Source organism: Populus alba, chromosome 11 (assembly GCF_005239225.2).
Source record: "Populus alba chromosome 11, ASM523922v2, whole genome shotgun sequence".
Taxonomy (NCBI): Eukaryota; Viridiplantae; Streptophyta; class Magnoliopsida; order Malpighiales; family Salicaceae; genus Populus; species Populus alba.
In genome coordinates, this window is record NC_133294.1 from 8802787 (window position 1) to 8818972 (window position 16186).

At 31.1% G+C, this 16186-nt stretch overlaps 1 protein-coding gene across 1 annotated transcript; it reads right to left on the minus strand.

Moving 5' to 3' along the window:
- Positions 1-12553: 12553 nt before the first annotated feature.
- Positions 12554-15457, minus strand: LOC118054826 (probable methyltransferase At1g29790). The gene is made up of 2 exons (XM_035066602.2): positions 14032-15457; positions 12554-12962 (listed from the first exon to the last, which is right to left on the minus strand). Exon 1 carries the CDS (start codon positions 15181-15183, stop codon positions 14059-14061), a length of 1125 nt encoding a protein of 374 aa, XP_034922493.1. The 5' UTR covers positions 15184-15457; the 3' UTR covers positions 12554-12962; positions 14032-14058.
- Positions 15458-16186: the final 729 nt, after the last annotated feature.

Genomic DNA, 16186 nt, shown 5'->3' on the forward strand with positions numbered 1-16186 from the left:
GGTAGCTGTTGTGGTTGTAGTTTAAAAAAAGTTGTTTTATATAAAGTACTTTTAGTTGAGGTTGATTTGAAAAAATAGGTGTTTGGTTAAAACTGTGGTTGAAATTGAAGTTGAAGAAAAAGTAGTTTAAAATTGAGGTTATAAAATAATTTTAAAAATATATATTAACACTGATGATTTTTAATTTAAATATTGTGGATTTAATTATTTCTATTATATCATGAAATAAATCATACTTTATATAAAATATTTTTTATTATTCCATGAAACCATTTATAATTCCATTCCATACGAAATACATCCGACAAAAACTACAGTTTTAATAATATTTTTAGCATGTAATAAAATTGGATAAAATATTATCAGGTATACTATTCACTCTAAACTAGTTTTTTTTTTAAATAACACACTAAAAAAAAAAAAAAGGTTCCCGCAGGCAAGTGAACAGTGCAATTCTCTTGCACTGTTCACTATTTTTTAAGTGAACAGTGCAATTAACATGAACAGTGAAAAAAAAGCATGAAATGGTTGCTTCTCTTTTCCTGCGTTTTTAACGCAGAAATTAAGTGGAGCCCAGTGAACAGTAAATGATTTTTTTCCTTAACCAAATGGTTACGCACTGCGGTTTTAAATAAAACGCAGCCGCAGCCGCAGAGCCAAACGGGCTCTTAATTGTATTAATGCAAGTTTGACTAAATTTTTATAATATGAATATTATTTTTATTTCATTTTTTATTAGTTATACAATTATTTTTAATATTAATTTATATTGGTTATATATATTCTACAACTTTTAAAATATCCATAAATAATTAATTAAACAAATAAAAACTCATTTTAATAAATAAATAATAATTAATTTAATAAAAATAATATATACTCAGCAATGAATTATTCGTTGCTGATTCCCAAAATTAGCAACGGAATTTCCGTTGCTAAAATGGCGACGGAAAATCCGTTACTGGTTGTTAGCATTGGATTAGCTGTTGCTAATTGTAAGCAACGGAATTTCTGTTGCTGCAAAATCAGCAACGGATAAATCCATTGATAAACAATCAGCAATGACAAATTTGCATCCAATATTTGCCATTGCTGATTTCATTGTTAAATTATGTTAGCAACGGATTTTAATATTATTTACAACGGAGTAGTCCCTCGCTAATAACTATATTTTTTTAGCAGTGGTTCCGGTGATAAAAGGGGTATTGATAAACCACCAAGAAGGTCACTACGTGTTCCTACCGAGAATCCACGTTTTATAACATGAATCATGAAGGAGATGTGTCGTGTCGTGCCTCATACAGAGGAAGGACGTGTCGTAAGCAAAGGAGAACGTGCCATATACAGGGGATGTGGAGAAAACACTCGTTGCTTGAGAGGAATTGCTGGCATCATTCCATTGGAAGGCTTGGTCCATGGTTGATAGCTATTATTTCGTTAACTGTAGCCATTTGAATTCTTTGTTTTAAGTAGTTGAGGTCGTAAGTTTAAGAGAACGTGTTTTTTCTTTATGTATTTAAACCTTTTCATTATGTAGTAATGGAAATTATTCATAGAGTCAATTATTGTGGTTCATCCTCACCCTGAGAAGAACTATATATTTAGCAATTGTAATAGCTTTTACTGGACCTATCACATTTCATTTGTTTATTTGTATGATTGTGTATTTATTTTCTCTACTCTTCATAATCAGCATACCAGGAAAAGAATGAATTTAGGTGTAATTCAACTATGAAAAGCTAAAAAGGGTCGCACAACTGTATATTGCAAACTACATAGAAAAGAAATGATCTAACATTTTTAGGCTTGATTAGAAGCCCTCGGTGACAGTAAGAGATTCAGGTTTCAGAACAAAGAAAAGAACAGTCAATTGAGACAGAAGAAGATACATCAACTGAACTAACTCTTGTCTATCAAACATCTAAGTAAAATTACACGGCAGGGAAAATTATTAAAGCCTTTAGAATTATACAAATTTCAGTGGCCATTCCAATGTTATGTAATGATAAATTGTGGATATCACAAGGAAATCTATCTATAAAAACATTGAAACACAACCATTAAGAAAAAGAAATTATCATCTCTATAGAAGGTTAAAAAAATGCTTTTTTTAATTTTTTACTGTCAACTTTATTTTGAATCATTTTCATTGAAGATTTCACCTACAATCTCTTCAACAACATCTTACAGGGTTACTTTCTTTTGAGTGAAATTTTCCTCCATTTATTAAAATATAATTTTAAAAAAATAAAATAAAAGGGCATTAAAACCTAAAAAATAATAAGAAAAACCAATATTTTGTAATATAGCCATGACACTTCATCTCAATATATAGAAATATAGAAAACTAAAATTAGAGAGATATGTAAGACCAAAACTTGAATTATTTGGAAATTTATGAAAGTTAATCGATGAGTAGATAGAATCAAGGTAGAATATCATTGATAATTCATCAAGAAAGTAATATATGAATTATAACCCCATTTGTTTTTTTAACTTCTAATCATGATACAATGTCAAATGTTGCTCCTTTTAACATTGCTAGAAAATCATGTGTTGTAATCATACATATTATATTACATTACAAAAAAAAAAACCCGAAAGGCATCAGTGAAACATTGCGACTCAAAACACAAAATATCATGAATTGGAACAGTAAAATAATGTTTTTTTAAAAAAAAAAACCTAACAAAGCTTGTTATTAGGGGTAAATTATCTTTTTCAAAGAATCAATTGGTCATTAGCAAATTAATTGGGGGCAAATATATGTACATATTTTTTTAATACAATAAAATAACTTTGTTGCCCTTAAAAACAGAAAATATATATAGCTTTTGTACAGGGACTTTTTTATATTTTGATATTTTTAGCATGGTTAAATGATAGATTTAAACTTAAAATAAAAGTAAAAAATCTAAGGTAGGTTTTGAAATGACGTTTTTTGCATTTTTCATATGGCTTTTTATAACACTTAGATACCTTAGCGGTTGTTTAGTAATTTAATAATATTAAAATATTATTAAAAAGATATTGCTTACACGTGTGTTGCACATGTCAACATGTAGGTGTTCCCGATGTCTTCAGACAACATATGCAGCATTGTTTGGCAACCAAAAAGCCCAATTGGCGCATCCTCTTAAGAGTCGAGTTATGACGCGACTGATGAGGTGACATGTGCGATGAGATTCTTGATGGTTCGATGATAATTGACTTTTTTTTTCCTCCCTCTTCTTTTCTCTCTCCTAACCTTGGGACTCGCGTCAAACCTTTTAAATTTTAATTGTGTCCTTCAATTTGTATTTATTTTAACTTTGATCATTATTTTTTTATTCATTTTATTGTTATTTATGTTGATTTTAATGCCTTTTCAAGTTTTTTTTTTAAACATTCTATTTCATTTATATTTTGTATTCAATGTGGTCCTCATTCTTTTGATTTTTATTTTCTTATCTTTTTTCTTGATTTTTTTAAATTTTATCCCATAACATTTTATTTTATTTAATTTCTTATCCAATCTTGGTCTTGTTCTCTTAATTGATATTTTTTTTTATCATTTTTCTTATTTGTTTTTTCAATGTAGTCCCTAATTATTATTTTTATTTAGTTTTTATATCATATTTGATCCCCATTATTATGGTTACTATTTCTTTTTTTTTTTAATTTCTTATGATTAAAAATTTTACTTTGTATTTTTCTCCTGCTTGCCTTTCTCCAAAGGTAATCTCGGTTTCATGACTCAGGTCACTAGTTTTGAATATTAATATGATTTAAGTTTAATTTTTTTAGGTCCTTTATTAAAACCTTGATTTTTTTTTCTCAATTTTATCATTTAACATTAGATTATTGAGCCTTGAGCTTCGTTATTTATTCTACTTTTTTTATGTGGGGTTATCTTGATTTCATATCCTGGGTAACAGGTTAGTCAAGTTAACCCAGGTGGTTGTATTGGGTTTTCTTTCTCAATGTTTTTATGAAATTGATTGTTTTTCTTTCAAGTTCATCATTTGACATTAAATTATTAGTTCTTGAGCTTTGTAATTTTTCTGTTTTTCTTTATGTCGGGTTATCTTGGATGCATGTTAGTTTAGTTAACCCGGGCTTACTCAATTTTTTTTTAGTGTTTTTTATGTAACTTTGGTCTTTTTTTATAGGCTCTTTTTTATATAAAAAAAAAATATTTTTTAATCTCAATCTCATATCGTAGGTGGTGGTGGGTTAGTTAAATTAGCCCAGGTTGACTCTTTTTTTTTCTTTGATATATATTTTTTTAAAATTGATTTTGTTTTTCAGTTTCATTATTTTACATTATATTATTAGACCTTGAGCTTTATGATTTTTTCACTTTGTTTTCTACGGGATTATCTTGATCTTATATCTCAAGTTACGTGTTAGTTAAGTTAACCCGAGTTAATTCAAATTACCATCACTTGAATATTTTTTTTTAAGTTAAGAAAAATTTGACCAGGCTCGTGTTGTAGAATGAACCATGTATATTCTCTATAAAAATGGGATGTCATGGAAAAGAGAGTTATTCTCCATGCATTCCAAATACCATTGTTGGATATTGCTATTTAAAAAAAATCTCATAAATGTTACTTCTAAGCTTGTTTTGGTCTTGTTTATGTGAAAATGGTATTCGTTTTTCGTGGGGAAGGAAAGCCACCTCTTTGATAGCAGACTCGAGATGAAGAATGTGATGATTTAGCAACTCCATTTAGACTGACGTTGAACATTAAGGAAAAAAAAATATACACAAGGTTGTTAGATTAGTGAATCCCAATTCAATGATTCAAAATCTGCTATATGATTATGCATTAAAAAAAAAAAACTAAGCATTGTAGTGATTTTACTTTTGATATGACGCTATTCACTCTCTTCCAAATTATTATGGATTGGAATAGTTATTTTTTTTCTAAATTTTTAATTTTTCCTTAAATCTCTTTTTTTACATAATTGAACCCTTTTGAGCTCAAAATTAGTGCCAAATTGCTTCTTCTTCTTTTTTTTTTTTTAATAAAAGATTGAATTTAAAGATATAGAACTAAAGCGAAAAAAGCAAGGAAAATAAATGGAAACTTCAAATTGCAATTAAAAAGTTCATTTTAGTCTCCCATGTTTTTTTTAGTAAATTGGTGTTCATCCCTTTAGTAACATAGAAATTCAATTTTGATATCAAACTTTATTTTTCTCATTTGTAGTCTTTTTGTCATGAGAGGAGAGACAGGCTTGTTAGATTCTAGTATAAAGAAAAAAAGTCATCATTGATAGAAATTTCAACCACCAAAATGATCTATACCAGTGTTACTAATCTCCTTTTAGATAAAGGAGAGTTTTATCTAGATGATTTTTTTCCTTCTCCTAACTCGATGGGGCAGATATAACCATGAGAATATTTTTTAGTTTGGCTGATTTTATTTTTTTAAGCTGTTTTTTGAGATCATGGATAAGTTTATCAAGGTATTTTGAGTTTTTTAACAAAAAATCTGAGACCTTGTTTTTTTAGCAACCTTCGGTTACCGAATTCTATAGAAAGCAAATGACAAGTCATTTGCATATTTTTTTTTTTTTTAAAGAACGAATGACAAGTCTGCTCCTTTAAAAAATAAAAATATATATTGTTGGGCCTAGGCGCACGACTTGGGCTGGAAGTCCTCGCGCATGAGTTGTTTTTGTGAAGGCCCAAGCACACGTGCTTAGGCTCCTTTTTGTATTTTTTTGTTATTTTATATTTGGATAAAAAAAATTATTGAACCTAATTGAGTTCATAAATGGATTAATATGCAGCATCTGACCAGTTATTAATTTTTTTTTCTTTAATACATTTCCCATCAATTGTTTTCTAAAAAAAGTACAATTTCACACTTTGTTATTGATTATATAATTTTTTACTTAATTCAAAACAAAAAATATATATATAATTTTACTTTTTGTTATTAATGATCTACTTTAGCTATCTTGGTCTTTGTCATGATTTTTTTATAAAAAAAAAAAATTATTTCATACAGAGAAATTCTCATGCGCTTTATTATTGTATAACTAAATGAAAAATAATCTAAGAGATAAAAATAAAAACATTTGCTTGGTTGACTCAAGTTTAATAAGATTTTTTTTTAATTGATTACTATTGTTTTACTAATTTTGTTCAACTTTAAGTTAATCAAGGATTGAACTTCTAAAAAAAAGAAATTTTAAGATTATCCCCTCAATTTTTGCAGGCCATCTCGAGTTAATCAAGGTGGATTTAATGTGTTTTCTCACCAATATTAAATAACAAAATTATTCAATGAATAATAAAAATCTATTTTAAAAAAAAACCATGTTATCAATGTGTTTTTTTTCTCCCCTGCGTAGCTCTGGACAATAGGCTAGTATATTACTCTATTTTGTAGGAAAATGTTCTTGGCAATACATAAAAGCTGCTATATGCGTACCATCTCTTCAAAAGACCAAGTTCTATAAATGGTGCACATTAACACGTGAAAGTTGAATGCTAAAATGGTAGTAGATTAACTTTGGAAACTCAAATCCTAAAAGTGTCAGGTCCAATTATTAACAAGAAAGAAAATGACCTTGCTTCTTCATATATATATATATATGAAGAAAAAAGGTTTGTTGTGATTTTAATTAAATCCTATACTTGGTATGGAGTCTCAGTCCTTCTATCTCAAGAACCAAAAATATAAAATTTTACGAGAATGAGTCAGAAGAATACATCTAAGAATTACAGCCTATTTATAAATATTTACTAGAAATTTTGAGCTTTTTACTTGGTCGAGTAACAGTATATGCAAATGCAGGTCACCATCCAGATCTTCATCTGGTTGGATGGAACAATATAACAATCGAGATATGGACTCATGCAGTGGGTGAGAACTTTGTGTCAAATCATATGGCCTCTCTTTTCAAAGTTATTTTTGTATATATTGACGTGCAAGTGACAATTCCAATGCCCTCCACTCTCTCATCGCTGAAGCTTTGTTCTGAGAACACCTTCCTTTGTCCCTTTGTTGTAAAGAAATGTTCTATTTACACCTCTTTCTCCACTGTCCTTTTGCTTCGCTGGTTTAGTAACAATGTAAGCCATGAAATTAAGTAAGATGGTTGAAGCTTAAATACGAGTAAAACTATGAGTATGTGTAGTTTTGCCAGATTTCTTTCTTCTCTAATTTCTTGTCAACTAATGATGTTATATGAATTGGGAGAGAAGATATTATGCTTATGAAGTGAAGTGCTTGGACAAATGGGGAAGGGCCATTCTGCAAGTTAGTAGGAGTTTAGCAATATTTTCCGATTTTCATTTGATCTTGAAAGTAGGTGTCTGAACAAAGCTGAAAAAGGTTATGCAGTAGCTACTCATTTATCAAAGTAGTTTGCCTTTTGTGTCATATTTCTGATTGGCATGCATCCAAAAACGAATCTGAATTTCTTCAAAGCGGGAAAACCTCACTTGACTCTGAACTTCTGATGGTAGAATCTAGTGGAGTGAAATAAAGAATCATCTGTGGGAGTTGTCAGAAATTATGTTGATATTGATCCCACATAGTCCATTCTTAAATTTTTTTTATTTGTAATTAATAATATTGGTCTTATCATGATCCATGCTTTCACAGGTGGACTGACGGAAAATGACTTCATACTTGCTGCTAAGATAAATGGGCTTAACCTGCACCACCTACTGAGGAACAAGGCTGCTGCTTGGCTTGTAAATACAATTAGACTTCAGGTTTTTGGTTAACAGTCTTATCCAAAGGTACGAGGAAAGACCCTTTTTTTTTCTCCCCAGTTTGTTAGATATTCTAAGTTTTGACTTGAGTTCTGCATAAATGGGTGACTTGGAGGCTTTGCAAACATATATCTTGGTAGTTGTAGCATAAACTGATTTTAAAGATGAGCATTTTGTTTTTTGTTTTTCTTTTTTTCATAGTCAACCTTTTGACTTGGCTTCTTGTCTAGGTTTGTTTGAGTTGATTGTGTCAATAAGGTTTTCATTTGGTTGACCAGGTATGATCAATTCAATATTTTGGTTGGTTTAGTTACAAATGTGGCTCCGATTGGATCTTGGGTCATCGGGTTTATAGGTCAATCTGGCCAGATTTGATAAATATCCTTATCACTTCACTAATTTTTTTTTTCATACGAAATACTTAATAAATTAATATTATTAAGAAATTATTTGCATTGAATAGTTTATTTATATCCTTATTGTGCTTTTACCGACATTAAATATTTCAGAGCCAGTTACATTTCGAAGACATCACACATCAATCCCCTTTGCCCCCCCCCCCCAGCTGGTATGGTCTCTGTATGCTTTTTTTAATTCGTTTGTTAGGTTTTTTCTTTTTAGATTCACTTAAAGATCCACGAAGAAGTGGAGCAAATCCAACAAAAAATCCATGGAGGTGGAGTCACTGAAATTTTTTGCTTGGAAAAGACAGCATTGATGCATGATAAATTTGGTTCAATAGACATGATAATGCTGTCCAGTTCTCTGTTGTACCCTGCAATTCTTTGGAGAAGACGATTGAAAGTCCTAGGAAAGAGAAAGAAGGATGCACTACATGAAAAATCAATGCATGTATGTGTGCTAAATGGTTAAAAACATGTATATATATAAGCGCATTATATACTTTTCATGTATGCTGTGAAATTTTTTTGAGTAATCAATGAAACTACAGTATGTTACGTATTTCTTTTCAATGTTGGTATTTATTCATGGCAGTTAAAAGTCCATAATTAGTATATACTGTGAAATTTCTTTGCGAGACTGACTTTATTTACATTTTTTTTTTTTGGATTTTTTTTATTTAAATTAAGATTTTTAATTTAATTAATATTTTACTATCTAAAAATTATAATGTTAGATGAATTTTATTAGATAATGTTTTGTATGCTAGACAAAGATGGACTGTACATGGCAATTGTTTTATGAAGTAGTGTATATTTGGTACGAAATTCAATTTTTGTCTTGTCCAATGCTTTTCATGCTTTTCTGGTATAGAAATATTTGTCCCATTAAAAGAGGGAGGATAAATTTGTTCCATTCTCTACATAAAAGTTAACTCGGGTTATTCTAAGTTAACATAAAAATATAAATAATTGTTATTATAGTTTTGAAATCTAACTAGAGGGTCGACCTATGACAAGGCCAATGTCACATATTGGGTTCACCATTGACGCTGGTCAACAAAAAAATAAAAATATTATTATAGTTTTAAAATTTAATTAGATGATCGACCTTAGGGTAAAGCCTGGGTTATAGGCCAAGTTGATTATTGATCCAGGTCAATAAGATGATAAAAGTAATTATTATTATAGTTTTTGAACTTGATTAGGAGGTCAACTTGAAGCTAGGCTTGGGTCACAAATCGAGTCGGGTTGACTATTAACTTGTGTTAACAAAATAATAAAAAAAATTATTATAATAGTTTTAAAACTCGATTACAAGGTTGGCCTGTGGCAAGGCTTAGGTTTTGGATCAGATTGACCATTGACTCGGATCAACATAATAATAAAAGTAGTTATTATTATAATTTTAAAATCCAGTTTAAAGATCGACCAAGGCAAGGGCTAGATTCCTAGTCAAGTTGACCATTGACCCTGGTCAACATAAGAATAAAAGTGATTATTATCATAATTTAAAAACTTGATTTGGTGGTTAACTTGGGGTTTGGCTGACTATTGACCCGAGTCAATGTAAGGACAAAAGTTATTATTATTATAGTTTTTAAAACACAGCTTGGAGGTTGACCTTGGGTCAGGCTCAGGTTATGGGTCAAGTTAACCATTGACCCAGGTCAATATAAAGATATAAATGATTATTATATAGTTTTAAAAATCAACTTGGAGGTTGACGTTGGGTCAGGCTCGGGTTATGGGTCAAGTTAACCATTGACCTGGGTCAATATAAGAATATAAATTATTATTATATAGTTTTAAAAATCGACTTGGAGGTTAACTTGAAACTAGGCTCGGGTCTCAGGCCAGGATGACCATTGAACTAGATCAATATAAGGATAAAAATAATTATTATCATAGTTTTAAACCCAACTAGGGGGTCAATTTAGGACAAGGTGTAAGTCACGGGTAGGGATGGTCAACCTAGGTCGACTCGAAGCAATATAAGGATAAAAATAATTATTATAATAATTTTAAAAACTTGACTCGGGGGTCAACTTATGACAAGACCTGAGTCACGGGTCACGAGTCAGGAAAGTTAACTCGGGTTAATCTAGGTCATCATATGAATAAAAGTGATTATTATTATAGTTTTAAAACCCAACTTGGAGGTCGACTCAAGGTAAGGCCTAGGTCACAGGTCGGGAGGGTTAACCTGGGTTAATCTAAGTCAATGTATGGATAAAAGTTATTATTATAGTTTTAAAACCTGATTAGGAGGTGGACCTAAGATAAGGCTTATGTCATGGGTCAGAAGGGTCAATTCGAGTTGACCTAAGTTGAAAAATTAATTAAAGAAACCTCATTTTGACAAAAAAAAAAAAAAAAAAAAATTGATGGATTTTTCATGCGTGTTTTATCCCTGGTCGCAAGTCAACCTATTTTTTTAAACAAGTCATGTCAGATCAATCTTTTCTCTATTTTTTCTTAAACTCAAACCGGTCCAAGCATAGGGTCGGTCAGGTCCTATCTAATGTCTAATAAGCACAAAATAAGACATTGTCCAGTTCAGTCCAAAACACACTAAAATAAGAAGACAAGATAGTTATTTGTCAACCCAGTTCAATCCAATCAATATTTTCTAGTATACCAAATACTTTAGTTAGGTAAGTTTTAATTATGAGTCATTTTTCTATAAAGAATTTTAGGTTTAAAACTAATATAAATAAGGATGTCTAGTTTAGTTTGAGATGAAGATTCAGAAAATATTAAAGATTTTCTTTATTCTCATAAAATGTTTAGGCTTCTATCCTTAAAACTTGAGAACCCTAGTTTCTATTTAAAAATGTTATATGTCGTGTAAATTGGTATTATAGCCGTTGGCCCCTTTGATGAGCTAAGTGAAGGCCCTTTAGGGTACTGTACGGGTTGAGAAGTAGAAACTTGATTAGTTTGCTTTAGCATAAGAACAAATAATAGATCATTTGGAGGAAGCCGTAACACAAATAAGGATAGTGAAAAGGAGAGGAAGTTTTGCTCTAGCATAAGAACAAATAATAGATCATTTGGAGGACGCCGTAACACAAATAAGGATAGTGAAGAGGAGAGGAAGTTGCCTGGAGATTTACCTTAAGACAGATCTAATTTTAGACTTATTTCTAAATTTGATGAGATTTCATTCTATGATGAAAGATTTAAAAAAAAAAAAGATTTATTAACTCGTTGATAGAGTTAAAAGTTTATTTTTATTTCAACAAGGTTTCTTATCATTAAAAGATAAGACTTGTCGCACATAAACTTTCATATAGTACAGAGAATGGTGATTTGAATTTCTAGATTTTAGAACTCATATTGATATGTTTTTAATTATGTCCTGGCAATATTTGAGACAATCATTAAATTTAAAGTTTATGCAAAATGATTATGAAGAAATTTTATATTGGGCAGATAAGTAATTAGATTGTTATATTTTTTTTGTTCAACCTTTTAAAATAACAAGGAAGAAAATTATAAAAGAGATATCGTCTTTTCAAAGTAGTTATTTCAATAGTAACAACACTGCTGCAAATATAACTCAACTTCTTGTTGTTTCATCTATTACTGTTAAAAAAGTCAAGAAAGCTTTCAAATTAGTACATTATGGACATGTTATAATTCTCTTAAAATTATCTTGAAATTTCTTTATATATAAATGTTGAAGTATTGCAGGTCATTGATGATAATGAGGTCAAGTTTAATAAAATAATAATAAAAAAGAAATGTTAAAACTACGGGTGGATTTGATGGGAACAAAAATTAAAATATTAAAATAGATTATTTTTTACAATGCACATATTATAAATTAAATTTTAAAGTTCTTGAATAAAAATATGCTATTTCATGAATATATTGGGTACAATGCTATATTTAAAATATTTGTTTCTTTAAAGGGGAAAAATTCATTTCTTAATAGATAATTCAAGAGCGAGTTTTAAAAGTTGAGGGGATTGGCATGGAGAAATTTCTTTAATATTCTTGGGATAATAATTTTTATTGTATTATTTCATTAATAATTAAGATTTTCAAGTTTTGAAGAGTTTAAAAAAAAGTTTCAAAATACAATTTAGTAAATCAAACATAACTTTTAATGCAACTATTAGATTGAACTAAATTTTAACTATTTTACATCACGGTAAAATCTCATAATGACAAAAAATAAAAAATAATTTTCAAATAAAACTTGAAAATTACCATACAAGATTATAATTATGGTTCCTATTTTCTATTTAGCTCAAGACTTTTTTATTTAATTAGCATTTTATTATTTAGAAATCTTAATATTTGATAAATTTTATTAGTTGGGTACATTTTAATTAAAAATCCTTTTCTATAAGAAATTTTAGGTATAAAACTAATATAAATAAAAATATCTCAAGTACAGATTTTTAATAAAATACTAAGGAATTTTTTTTATAGCCAAGTTCTAGAACCTTAAAAGCTTGAAAAAGCTCACTTGTACGCATGCTAAACGGCGTCAATGGCCAGCATAAAACATTTGTTTGATTTGTTGACTTACTGAACATTTCAACTGGATGGCATTCAACGAATCCAAAGACAACCAAAACGCCACCACTTTCACTCGCTCATGTTCCAACAGAATCTGTACCGCCATCCCATTTTCCATTCTATTATTTCTACAGCACTTGGGTACCTTTTGCTCTTTATCCACGTTAATGCCAATGACCATGCTTGCTTGATTGCTGAGGCAAAGGGCTCCCATCTTCCATGTGAAGTAAGGAGATCCAATCTTGAAAAGGTTGTCTGTTGTGTCCCCTGATCAATCAGCTGACAAGATCTGACAATGATACCTGAATAAATAACAGAGAAAGACCCAGCTTACTGTCTGAAGTCTGAACAGGCAAACCATTGTCTCGACAGTACGGTCAACAGTTCCAACCACTAAACATTAAATAGCTCCCACTCCATTTGAATCAGCAAATGGTTAATGAAACAGTAATCTGTCGCCAAGAACGTTGACGAACAAAGCATGATGGCAAATCGATTAAGCAAACTTGTGGTGATGTGTTTGTTAAGAAATGATCGGATGGAGCAATTTATGCTCTGCATTTACGCCACTCTTGAAGAACGTGAAACATGGCACCAGAATTAGCAGAAGTGCACAGTGGATTACATACTCTCATGATATGCTTTTTGTTCCTGGTTGTACATTTGCCATGCAAAATAGCTCTAATGAATTCATTCTCAAGTGCAAGCCCCTTCAAGACCAGAGAAACCAAATCAATTGTGGTTGTGGAAACAATGATATGATCTTTGATCACACAGGCAAGGCGTTTTTGGGAGAGTGAATTACTTTATTCTGAAAAAGGTATTGCATGGTAAGAACCAGAGAAATGTGGTTACAGCAAACTCGGCTATCATGACCATCATTCCTGAGAGTTAAGAGTTGATCATATCATCTCATTTTTTTTAAAACGAAATCAAGGATGTTTCACATATAGCAGCATCATTTGAGCAGAAATAATGAAGAAAATAACTATTTGTAATCTCTCACATTTGAATGCAGTACTGATATCAATAGAAGGGATTGAACAGAGGCTTATTGTTACTATAAATTGGAGACAAAATTGGAAGAGGCAAAAGCGAAATTCTTCCCTGGGATAATGTCAAGAGCAAGACACCATCCTACAGATGAAGGAAAGAATTTCAGGGCTACATTGATCAAATCAGTTTTGGATATTAGATCCAAAAACAATTCTTCCACCATGGGCCAGTTCATTTCAAACAAATATTACAAAAATGATACCATAGCTACATTATTCAAGTGCAATGCAATCAGGCTGCATCCTAATTTAGATATTCCTAACTATCTAGATCTTCACACATGAGCTAGAGTAAAGCTAGCAATAAGCAAGTCACCTCAAGTGATATATCTGCTCCACATTTCTACACAGGCTTTTGCAAGAGTGCAGTCAAGTAAACCTCCCCATTCTTCAAGCCACTAGAATCAGTTTTATTCCCGACTGCCCACTTTACTTTCTTGTAGCGCAATTTCCCAATCAAAGGTCCAAAAACCTTGTCAAGATCTACTCGTTTGCTAAAGAAGTGATCAAACCACAAGTAGCCACCACCCCTCAACACTCTATCAACATCATAGAACAAAAACTCCATCACTGTCAAAGGCATCCACCTATTCACTGCGTGTCCACATCTGACCAGATCCACCACCCCATCAAAAACTGGCAACCTGTGCTGCAATGGCACATGAAGTGGCACTAAGCCCCTCATTGCCACCACTTCATTATTAGGCACGTTGAAATTCAATGTTGTAGTGACAACAGTCACATTGTACTGCTTCATTCTAGCTGCAAAAGTACCAGTAGCACCACCGATATCAATGCCAAGTCTAATAACAGAATTGGCTGATTTTGCTACTTGTAGCAACTGCGGGATTGGGAGATCCAGCTCAGTCTTATAGGTCATGAACTTGGAGATCTCATTATTTAGATCAAAACCAAGACTTGGGTTTTGCTTAGCTAGGCAAGAAAATGACCTGCAAGTAGGATACTTGTTCCATATTACATTGGAGTCAAGAAAAGAAGAAGGGAAAGGGTTATGAGGTAGAGAAGAGGGTGGTTTTGGTGGGGTTTTGGAAAAGCATCGACGGCGAGGGAGAGGATGGCAGCCATGGAGGATTAAGGACTCAGCAAGAAGATCAGAGTCAAGAGGGCAAAGAGAATAAGGAGAGTAGCTCATGTACTTGTGTAGAAGATCAGGGTGATTATGGCAAGAAGAAGCTATAGGTGAGAGTTGTGAATAAAGGAGGAGATCCAGAGGGACGGAGGGTTTGGGAGTGGTGGGAGATGGGGTAGTGGAAGGTGGCTGGCGGCGCGTGAGGTGTCTGATGGTGGCGCGTATGGTGCTGAGTTGGTGGAGAAGATGGTCAGGTACTGGTTGTTGAGATGGGGGCTTGGGAGATTGAACGGTGGAGGAAAGATGGTAGAGGGAAAGGATGTTGGTGGCCACCATGGCTAGGACAAGTACTAAGTTCAAGCCCATGGTGAAACCCATGATCTTGCCTAGCGCTCCTGCTAGCTGCTCCTATGCCTTTGTGTGTTCTTGGAAGCACTTTGCTGCCGAAGTTAAGGTGGTTGACTTAGCAACTGAGCAGCAAGCCACTTAGGCAACAAGTACAGATGATCTCTTGCTTGCTTGTGATGAACAGCTTAAGATGTGTTTGGCTTGTGATGATCCAATTTGTGGGCCCTCATGAGAATCTGCATATTCTTGTGTCCTGAAAATTGTTGGGGACAGAAGAAATATTGGAGGGATGCTTTTGCTTTTTTCCGTGAGGGAACTACGCATTTGACGGTTGGCATGTCTATGCATCGTCAACACATGTGAATTTCAATATATTTTTAAATTATTTTTTATTTAAAAAAATTAATTTAATATATTTTTTATTTTTTTTATTCTCATGTGTTAATGTTAAAATGAAAAATAAAAAACAAAAAATTATTTTAATTTATTTTTAATTAAAAAATATTTTTATAAAATTACCCTACACTATTGTTAATTACCCATATACCTTTCATGATAATAATTTTCATAACAACTTGAAAAACAGGAGTTCATGAAAGGAGAGGGAATCCTTTAAAATACTAGTTAATTATATTTAATTTCTTTTATATAAAAAATAAAATTATTCTTGATTATATTTGGAGTAAGATACAATCTGATATAGATTTTAATAGCATTCCACAATATTTTTCTTTAATTTTTTTAGTATCTAGATTTTTTTTTATTTGATCTTCACATTTAAGTTTATTTAAATTTAACTTAATAATTTATTTTGATTGATTTGATATAAAATTCTCACAATATCATGAAAAAATCATCCAATGATCAATGTTTAATTTAATAAAATAAGATAAAATATATTAATCATACTGTGATTAATGCTTGATTTTATGATACATAGTGTTTTTTTTTAGCCCTATAAATTGAATTTAATTTCAAAAATTAAATCAATTCCTTTTTAAAAGGTTAATGATTTGAATTTCGAATGAATTCA